Source organism: Myodes glareolus, chromosome 26 (assembly GCF_982192425.1).
Source record: "Myodes glareolus chromosome 26, mMyoGla1.1, whole genome shotgun sequence".
NCBI lineage: Eukaryota > Metazoa > Chordata > Mammalia > Rodentia > Cricetidae > Myodes > Myodes glareolus.
This window is the reverse complement of record NC_142051.1, coordinates 45,649,567-45,660,820: the sequence shown is the minus strand read 5'-3', so window position 1 is coordinate 45,660,820 and position 11,254 is coordinate 45,649,567. Positions and strand designations below refer to the sequence as shown.

At 37.2% G+C, this 11,254-nt stretch overlaps 1 protein-coding gene across 1 annotated transcript; it reads right to left on the bottom strand.

Annotated features, from left to right (window-relative positions):
- Positions 1-5,017: 5,017 nt before the first annotated feature.
- On the bottom strand, positions 5,018-5,932 carry LOC125400883 (olfactory receptor 4B1-like). Its single transcript, XM_085683105.2, has one exon. The coding sequence runs from the start codon at positions 5,930-5,932 to the stop codon at positions 5,018-5,020; it is 915 nt and encodes a 304-aa protein (XP_085539231.2).
- Between the last annotated feature and the right edge of the window lie 5,322 nt (positions 5,933-11,254).

Below are 11,254 nucleotides of genomic sequence, written 5' to 3'. Positions count from 1 at the left end.
GTGAGCTCCACAACGAGATGCCCTCAGGCTGTGTGTCATCATGTTACTGTCTCTTAGAACTAAGCTTCACACAAAATACATATTCAATTGATTTTGGTGAATAAATTATTAAATTAATCCAAGTCCATAAAATTAATCATTGGTTAAGAAAATTATGTTGTGAATCATATTTGGGAGGAGAATGTTGCATGAGAAAATGCAATACATTTGATGTTAGATGAAAACACTTTGATCTACTCTCCTTTTCCTCTTTGGGATTGGGGAACCGAGATAGGAATAGAACAAAATTAAATTCAGATTTTTAGATGAACACAAAATGAAATACTCCAATTGACAACCTCATTTGTTATTAATGGTGACCATGTGAGTATTTTCTCAGATAATATGAAAATAAGAGTGTTGTGTGGCATAGTTGAAGAATCTCCTAAAAGCAAAAAAGGATCCTTCCCTCTCTTACTGCTTTCTTATCACATAATGATTTTAAAATGTTATGGTCCCATAAGTCAACCCACAACATCAAGTAATTGATAAAATTTAAACTTTTTGTTTTCTTTTATTTTGTTTTGCAATACAGGGTTTTTCTGTGTAACAGTCCTAACAGTCCTGGAACTAGCTCTTGTATACCAGGCTGGCCTCAAACTCAGAGAGATTCACCTGCCTCTGCCTCCTGAGTGTTGGAATTAAAAGCATGTGCCTCCACCACCCAGCCCAAATTTAAACTTTTTAAAATTAAATTTAGAATTCAATTCCTCCATCTTTCATTTTTACAATGATCACCACCACATTAGGTTATCTCCAGTCAGTGCGGTATTTTCCACCCACATACTTTGTAACTCCAGACCACTAGTTTTCTCTTTTCTCTGTTAATATTCAGTCCAAACTGAAGGATCTAGTCATCTAATAGGAAAAGAACATAAGACTATATGTTCAGTATTCTTCAGTTTCTCTTGCAAAAACAATTATGTGGTGTTTAGTACCTAAATTATATTTTAATGTGACTGATCAGGAAAGATTACATATTCTTCAATGTTGGAGTGATATAATTAGACTGTCACTTGTACTGAGAAACTTTGTTTTTTGATCTTTTTAATTTTCACAAGGTTTTTATTATTTAACAAATCATCAGCTCTGAAAACATACATGCAAGTAACGTTATACTGAGCATATTATATTTAGGAATATTTATATTTATATGTACATACATACATATATATATGAATGTAACAACAATTAATAAAAAAGAGGTAATAAATTTGAAAGAGAGGAGGATGGGTATATAAGAGGATTTGGAGGGAGGAAAGAGAAGTAGAAAATGAGATAATTATATTACAATCTCAAAAATAAAAGAAGTAATTGAAAAACAATGGGAAAATATTTTCCTTTAATCTCCACAGTTTCTTCCAGTGAGAATAGAACAGAGTGAGTAATTAGCTCTCAACAGACCCACCATGTCTCAACCCTCAGTAGGTGAGGTAATATCTGAAAATGTTGGTAGTTTTTTAGAGTAGACCTTATCAACCTGTGCAGTACCCAGACTCTTAGATGTCACTGATGAAATCCTGTCAGCTTTAGCTGACGAAATCAAACCTGCAGAAGAATGGGAAACTCTTTCACTATCAACTTCCTACAGTCCTAACATGCTATAATGCAAGCAATGGACCAAGAAAAGGGGCATATCCCCACCTGTCTAGTTCTGAGCCAAACTGTTAGTGTGCATTAAGAAAATGTGGAAAGGATTTAGCATAATATACAACGGAGGCCATTACAGCAAAAAATTTACTATAAAATATTAATTGATACCTATGATATGCCAGGTACATCATTATGCATTAAAAACAATGCAAAATAAAAAAGATATGACTTTGAAGAACCGTAAAACCATAAAAGGCCTTGAACTGTCAATTAGAGTGCTGAAGCTGCAGGAATCATGCATGAGAAGATCTAGAGAACAGAAAGACAAACATGCAGACATGGCTACAGTCATCACACAAAATTAATGTCTAGCGCTAATGATCATATACTGGTTGTGATGTTAAACTTTTTAAGTGACCTGTTCTCTGTATCATGTTCTTGTATAAATGTCTTGCTCTGCCACATCTGGGTTCATGTCCTGAAATGGGAAAGGGACACGGAAGTGAAGAAGTATCTGACAACCAGATGAAGTTCACAAGTAGCCGGCCTGAAATAGCTTGAGCCGTCTTTAATATACTTCAAAAAGGATCATGTTTTCCCACCTTCCAGCATTAACTCTGGAAAAAAATAATACAATTTTTCTTTTGCATCAATACAACTTTTAAACCAAAAACAATGCTCAGCATTTTGTTATCTTGGCTAAATATCAAGTCAGGAACTTGGACTTCCCACAGGACAGGGAACCCTGACTGCTCTTTGGACTGGAGAGGGAGAGGGAGGGGAGGGAGAAGGAGGAGGGAAATGGGATGAGGGGAGGAGGTGAAAATTTTAATAATAATAAAAAATAAAGACACTATTCGCCTACAGCTTCAACCAACACATACAAAAAAGAAAAAGAGGAAAATTCTTAAGACTTAGTGACACCAAAGATGCTCCATCTCTCTACTAAGAAAGAATTTTTTTTAGTTCCATCCATCCAATTACCTTCAAATTTCATGATTTTATTTTTTAACAGTCAAGTGATATTTCATTGTAAATATGTCACATTTTCTTGCTCCATTCTTCTGTTAAGGGACATCTAGGTTCTTTCCAGTTTCTAGGTATTATGAGTAGAACAGCAATGAACATGTCTTAGCAAATTTCCTTGTGGTACAATGGAGTATCTTTTGGGTATATGCCCAAGAATGGTTTAGTTAGATCTTGAGGTAAATTGTTTCCTATTTTTCTGCGTAATTATCATACTGATTTCCATGGTGGCTGTACAAGTTTTTACTCCTATCAGCAATAGATAAATGCTCCCCTTATTTCACATGCTTTTCAGCATTGTGTTATTGACCTTATCCGTTTTGACAGGTATAAGATGAAATCTTAATATGCTTTTGATTTACATTTCCCTTATAGCTAAGGATGTTGAACATTTATTAAATATTTCTCAACTTCTTATACTTCTTCTATTGAAAATTCTCTGATTAGGTCTATACCCCATTTTCAATTGAATTATTTGGGTTTTGGATATCTTAGCTTCTTGAGTTCTTTATATATTTTGGATATCAGTCCTCTCTCAGACGTGGAGTTAGTAAAAATCTTTTTCCATTCTGAGGATGACTCTTAGTTCTCATGATATGTTCTTTGTCTTGCAAAAACTTTTCATTATTATGAGGACCTGATTTTTAATTACTGATCTTAGTGCCTGTATTGACAGTGTTCTGTTCAGAAAGCCATCTCCTGTGCCAATATGTTCAAGGCTGTTCCCCATTTTCTTTCCTATCAGGTTCAGTGTATCTGGTTTTATGTTGAGGTCTTTGATCCACATAGGGTTGAGTTTTGTCCAGGGTGCTGAGTATGGATCTATTTGAAATCTTCGACATATGGACATAAATTCACATACCTATAGATACCTTATTTTTATAACAAGAACAGAAATTGACACTGGAAAAAAGACATCATCTTCAACAAATGGTGCTGATCAAATTGGAATGTGTATGTTATTTTTAGTATCACCTTCATTTATAAATTTTGGCCATTGTAAGATGCCCTAAAGGAATTTCTTAAATGCCAAAATGTCACAAGAACTGAAATTGTTCACAGGAATTGTCTAGTGATCATAATTGGTATCATACAAGATCTTAAGAAGCAATCAGAATAACAGAAAAATCCTTGGATGCAGTTTAAATGATACATTTTCCCCATATGAAGGGATAATCAGATTGTTAGCCTTATCCCCCAATATCTCCTGATTAATTCCTCTGGATCGTTCCCTTTCTAAGTTAAATGTAAAGAACTTCCTTTTTAAGTTGTTATCCTGAGGTATTTAAATAACTAAAGCAAAGAGTAAATTTACTCAAAGAGTATTTATAAAAATATTTACCTTATACTGGGTGCAGCTGGGTTAAGGAATTTCTCCTAATGATTTCCATTGCTTCATAATAATTACAAGTGTCAACAATAATTAAATGTTCAAAATAGTAGAAATAATGAAGAATTTTTCCAACATGAGAAATGCTAAGTAATTAAGGTGATACACGTGACAGTTTATCTGATCAGATAGATTACATTTCATACATGTATTGAGATTATTATACTCTACCCCATAAATTTGTTACTGTTTCATTTAAAACCACGTTTTCTATTTTGGAGAAAAAGTACATTTTTTATTCTTTTAATTACAATATTTCTCCTTTCCCTTTCCTCCCACCAAATCCTCCAATTTACCTTTCTCCCTCTCTCCTTCAAATTCATAGCCTCTTTTTTCACTAATCATTATTGTATGCACATGTGTTTATATACATATATATTCCTAAATATAACCCATTCAGTCTGTAAAATGTTACTTGTATCTATGCTTTCAGGGCTGACCCAAACCTACAAATTTTTAATGGGCTTTACATTTTTACTTGGCTTGAATATTCACATCACTCAAGGCATGATAAAAGCAGTTATCAGGAAGATAATCAAGTTCCATAAATTTCCAGAGAGGCAGATCAGCATTGTGTTTGCATGTGACACTAGGTTACCATGGAGTTTGGACCTATTTATAAGAATCACAGAAGGAGCAATGTGATATCCTTATGTCTATGACCACCATTTTCTAATATCTCACAGAAAATAGATTCATGCCAATGATAAGTTACACATTTTAAAATAAATTCCTTCCTTTAGCTGTCTTTCACTCCATCCCTAGAGGGTTTTTTAGTTGTTTATTTGTTATATACCAATTCCAGTTCTCCCTCCCTCTTCTTCTCCCATTCCTCTCTTTTTGCCCCAGTCTGACCTCCAATCTTCCCCTCAGAGCAGTTAAGGCCTCTCCTGTGAAGTCAACTAGGACGGTCCTGTTCTCTCATTGAGGCAGGGCTAAGCCCATTCCCCTTCCCCATGACTAGCATCCCTATGTTTTTCTGACCCACAACTTTCTCATGGCATTTTTCACCTCTGAATTTCTGAGTGTGTAGATGATGGGGTTTAGCATGGGGGTGATGACTGTGTAGAAAACAGCCACAAGTTTGTCTTCAGTAAAAGTAGAGGAAGGCCGCATGTAGAGGAATATGGCAGGTCCAAAGAACAAGATGACCACAGTGATGTGAGAGGCACAGGTGGAAAGGGCCTTGCGCCTCCCCTCTGCAGAATGATTTCTCAAGTTGACAAGGATAATGACATAGGAAGACACCAAGACAAGGAAGGAACACAGAGCAATTAAGCCACTATTAGCCATTACAGTGACACTCTCCACAAAGGTATCGGTGCAAGCCAGCTTGAATAGCGGCTGGAGATCACAAAAGTAGTGATCAATCACATTGGGACCACAGAAGGGCAACTGAATAGTGATAAGAACCTGAATTAGAGAATGTAAAAAGCCCCCCAGCCACGAAACACCCACCAGCATGCAACACACTTGATGACTCATGATGTTCATGTGATGAAGAGGTTTGCAGATGGCCACATAGCGATCATAGGCCATCACCACAAGCAAAAATATCTCAGCAACTCCCCAAAAATGGAAGAAGAATATCTGAGTCAGACAGCCCTTCAGGGAGATGGTTTTAACTTTGGCAAGTAAGTCAGTGATGAACTTAGGGACAACAGTAGAGGAGTAACAGATCTCTACTAATGACAAAGAGCTGAGGAATATGTACATGGGGGAACGCAGACTCTTACTGACACTGACTATTGTGACAATGAGGCCATTGCCCAGCACTGTGGCCAGATACACGGGAAGGAACAGCACAAAGCACACCTTCTGCACCTCTGGATCCTGGAAAAGGCCAGTGATGATCAGTTCAGTCACATTGTTTGCCTTGCCCATGTTTTCAGTTCAGGAGTAGTGGACATCAGGCAGGGACGAGCCTGAAATTAAAAAAAAAATGTAGCACCAGTTAACACCATTTACAGGATCTCAGAGGAAGTAAACCACTTACTAATCATTCCTTAGCCCAATAGATCTTAATTCAGAATTCAACATGGCACTCTAACATTTTATATTACACTTTACTTAGTTTTATCACTGGAAAACAGAAATTAAGAGGAATGATTGCTTGCTCATGACCACACAGGCAAAGGTCACTTCTGGGTCCAGGACCATTCTTTCTAGCTTCAGGTACATATTTATGACAACGTATTCTGAATTTGGGCAGTCATTCATGCTAAGATCCTGCATTTGTACTCCTTTACTGTATTCTGATACCTCTTCTTCTTCTTGAGGAATTAGCATATTTCTTCCCCTCTATTCTTTGTTTCTTCCTTCTCTTTCTCAAGAAGTATCCATTTCCTGTTGTACTAATGCATTAATGCATGTGAAAATATCTCACAGTTATCAAGTAAATTCCAATAAAATATAAAAAGAAATACGCACTGTAAAAATCGATCAACAGTTTTTTACTGGGAAAGATGATTAGCAAACAAGAGATAGCAAGTACTAATCTGGAAGTTATGGTTGGCCTCATGTTTAGTTGTTGACTTGAAGACCAGAGAACAAACTACTGTCAAATGGATACACAGGCACTTCCACAAGTGAACTGCAAAGAATTCTAACCCAACACAAGTATTGGGGGCAGTGTATCACAACCATTCAAAAAATCTTTCCCAAGCTCCACATTCAAGAGCACCACCTTGATATCCTTATGTCAGTCAAAGCCACAGTATTTACATATTGTAAATCACCAAACACAACAAATCATTTTATTTTTGTTAAGAAGACTCATTTTCAATCACACAACTTGGTAAAGACTATCGAAGAGAGATTTTTCTTCCCTGTTAGAGTAAAAATACACTTCAGCCACACCCTGTAGGAGAGCTGAGTGGACTTAGAAGAAGAGACTAGGCACAAAGTAGGTTCTTACTTGCTCCTCCTCCTCAAGAGTAATTCAGATAGCATGCTTTTTCCTTGGAGCATCTCTCTCTGTGTTTGTGTATATCCAATGCTGCCATGCCTGTGTGCATATGTTGTTCAAACTCACAAGTAAACTACACAACAGCTCTTTGGACAGATGTAAACCACCATCTCCCTTATCATCTTCATCAACAACAAGGCAATGCTTTCTGCTCACTCAAGTGCCTCCCTTCTGAATTACTTCAGCTTTCTTGGGGGCGGGAGCTGTTATACTAAGTTTCCCATAAACATAGAATGTGTGAACTAATGCCACTTTACAACAGGATAAATTAAATCATCTAAGTACATAGCAAACCTATGGTGGGAATGTATATCTACCCAAATAGGAACCATACTCTCTTAACTTTATTGAGTAAGCAAGCAATGTGACCAAAAGAAGAAATGAGACAGTCATTCATTAACAGAATCCATAGACAAAGGTATAAGAGAAGAGTTCAAATTAAATATGACCACTGTTAGAAATTTTAGGTATATTTACCTAAATAAACACATAACTCTTCTGTGAGCTTAAACACAATTTAATCTTGATCTATTACAGAGATTAAGATAAATTTACTAGAACAAATATAAGACATCACTCGATGATAGAAGAATTGTGGAGCTCCACAGTATTCCAGGCTTCATCCATAACTCCCTTGGGAATGACCCTTGCCTCTGAAAATGACTCTCTCTCTCTCTCTCTCTCTCTCTCTCTCTCTCTCTCTCTCTCTCTCTCTCTCCTATCTGTTCTTCTTCTTCCTCTCCCTGTCCCCACTCACCCATTCAAATTCCCTCTGCCACTGAGATGGTAAGAAATATCTCCTGCTTTGCTTCATACTAGAACAAATGAGAGAATATAGACCATAACTAATGAAAAATATGAGATCCCTTGATGTACTAATGTGACTGACCTTGGAGTGAAGTAAAAAACCTCTACCAATAAAGGCCCCAACTTGGCAATCCCCAAATAGTACATTATAGTATACATAACTGTAAAGGAATTTCAGTATCATCACATTTCATGCTATGGATTTTATATCCATAAGAAAAGTTAGTTCATTATTCTCTACTCAACCATCTCTTCATCTGGAAAGTGAATTCTTATGGCTCTAATAAAAAAAAATTAACTAGCCCAAAATCCTATGTCAGCTGGGAAACTCTGCACCTTGCTTCTAGTCACACCACCTACCTTTATATCAGAACAACTGATATGCTCTTATACATTCTTGGAACAACAAATAAAAATGAATAGCATGAATTTCAAATACACTCAGTGTGCCTCCAAGTCAGCATGATGTTAGGTACCCTGCTGGAACACATCACTACTCACGGTTTGTTCGAACTTAGGAAAATTGGAGTGAGAAGATAACTGGATTTCTTGCCTGAAAATGCTGGTCCTGGAGCAAGCAAGATCTGTTGGCTATTATCACCCAGCTGATTGAAGACCCTCTGTTCATACTCAACTAAGCTACTCTGGGGGTAGTGTTGAAAAGAATTTAAAGAAAGATTGTTCCAACTCCTTCTTTTTGTATATGAGGTGGCACCGGATAAGAGGAGACAAATGTCTTTCCAACACACTCTAATAATTTCTGGGTACTGTGTTAGAAATTATCATTCTGTCAAAAAGTACTAGGCTATCATTGGTGATATGAGGTGATTATTGTTACTGTAGTTAAGAAATCAGCTTTGTCTCCTAGAACACATCATCAAAAGGATCCTGGCAGCTTTTCAAAAGAAAGCACAGTAGGCAGAGTCTAATTTAAATCACAAAAGGGGAAAATACACAGCACCTGCATTTAGATTTGTAATTTTGAAGAAACAAAATCCTTAAGAATAGTAAACTCAGAGTCTCTGGATCCTGTTTCAATAAATAACTACCCACCCACACCAAGTGCAAGCATTGCAATTGAATTCCCACATACTAGAACTGTTTTTAGTAAATCAGCCCTCATGTTATAACCAAGAGACCAACTTCTCCATGGAATTTCTTTTCCCTAGAGTAAAACCTGCCAAATACACTTGAAGAAAGTTTCAAAATCTATTCCAATTATTTTTCTGTCACTTTCATGTTGTTTTGCACACACTAGAGAGAAAGAACACACTAGAGAGAAAGAGTTGAAAGCAAGGCATACAGGGGCCATTTGACTAAACTTTCCAACTGAAAATTAATTCCAGATGAATAAGGAAAGAAAAGTTCACTGGACACTGGGGCTCACCATCCACCTAGAGCTATGCCATTCCACTTCCCCATCTCATTTTCTTTTATTTAAATTTCTCATTATCATAAGAGTCTACCAAGCCTATCATTGCCAAAACCTTCCCTCAAACTCCACCTCCATGCCTTTGTGTGTATTCTGTGTATAAAAGCATTTAGTCTCTTTGTAGCTCTTTCCGTCTGTCAACAACAGTTGTCCAGTCATGAAATATAGCACAAACTTCTTCTGAAACAAAGGTGGTTTGTTGATCCGTTCATTCATCCATTAATTAATACAATACTGAATTCTATGATGCTCTAAATTCTGCTATAGGTGCTAAACAATACACTGCATAAAAATAAAGTCACTAAACCTCATGAATGCAGCATCCTTAATTTTCATTTTAGGATATAACTGAGTTAGAGAGGCAATGAAAAAAAAATGATTCCAGACAGTCAACTCAATCCTTTCAAGGGCAGAAAAAATAAATAAATATGACAAAAATACTAGTGGAGAAAAGGACATGGTAAGACCTTATTGTGGAAGACATCACACAGTTTTGCTCAACAACATAGATAAATGAATCTCAAGCCCACTTGGAATCTTCTTCCCTACAGCACAGCTTCCTTGATTCCAGAAAGTGCTATGCAGGCTGTTGGAGGGAAAAAGCATCAGTTATCTTACCCAGCGCTGGGACATACATGCTACAATACTGGCATACCAGGGACAACGTGACAAATAGTGCAATAGTGACATGATGGCTATAGAATAACCACCTAGTCTCTGGATAGATTTGAGACCTGTTCCACTGCAGGGAATTCACGCCTGATCAAAAGCCCATAGCTGGGAGGGTCATAGACCCTAAGGTAAAAATTATTGTTGTCATTGTTGTTGTTCTTGCTAAATGGTCATGTCAAAGTACCTTCTAAATATTATGTTTGTGTTTATACCCACTGTGATGGCTATTCTTGGTTGTCAGCTTGACTGTATCTGGATTAAACTAAAACCCAAAAGTGGCCGGCATACAAGTGATCCAAACCTTGAGGCAGGAAGACAATATACCTTTGATCAGGATCTTAAAGCAGGAAGGGATACCTTTAATTTGGGCTACACCTTCTGTTATATATGAGGAAACCTATACATAAGGAAGCTTATATAAGAACAATGTAAAAAGAAAGGGTTCATTCATTCTTGGCCTGCTTGTCCTTACTTTGTCAGCATATCCATTGCTTCCCTGGCACTGGAGCCTACTTCTTCAGGATTCCAGCATACACAGAAGACCAGCTGAGACATCCAGCCTCATGAGACTGAGAAACTACTGGATTTGTAAACTTTCCTTTCACAACACTTAGCCATGTTGAACTGCAGCTCTTAAGCCATCTCCAATAAATTCCCGTGTGTGTGTGTGTGTGTGTGTGTGTGTGTATGCGTATGTATGTATGTATGTGTGTATGTATGGAGAGAGAGAGAGAGAGAGAGAGAGAGAGAGAGAGAGAGAGAGAGAGAGGAAAGAGATTCATTCTATAAGTTCTGTGACTCTAGAGAACCCTGACTAATATAAACATAGACCTGGGCTACTCTCAACCCTAGTCATAAAATCTTTCTGCAGTGGGTAACATTCAGTGAAGAGATTCATAACAAGTCAAAGTGCTGAGAATAGGTGACTGTGAATATTAAACCCTTAAAGGGATCTTTTTAACCCCCTGTCTCGAAATTCAGGGAACATCACAGAAGAGGAGGCAGAAAGATAAAAACTAGGAGATGGGGAGGAGTCCTGTGAAATTCTGCCATCTAGCTATGACATGGATATTGCACTCTTGAACTCACAGGAGTTGTGGTTTCAAGCACAAGACCTCCAGAAAAATCAAGCAGTCATTGTTCCAGTATGAAGGGAGGAGGAGCTAATAAGGTCTTCCTAATTGGAGCTATTGGCAGTTGATCGCTACTAGGAGAGAATGAATCCTTGGGGATGTTGCAATTGATATGTTGCCCATGACCAGCAGAAGGCTCCACTCTCAGGTACATATAACACAAATTAATTAGATTTTGTAGATTATTTCTTTAA

Coding starts and splice junctions, on each gene's coding strand:
- LOC125400883 (XM_085683105.2), bottom strand. CDS start 5,932: ATGGGCAAGGCAAACAATGTGACTGAACTGATCATCACTGGCCTTTTC.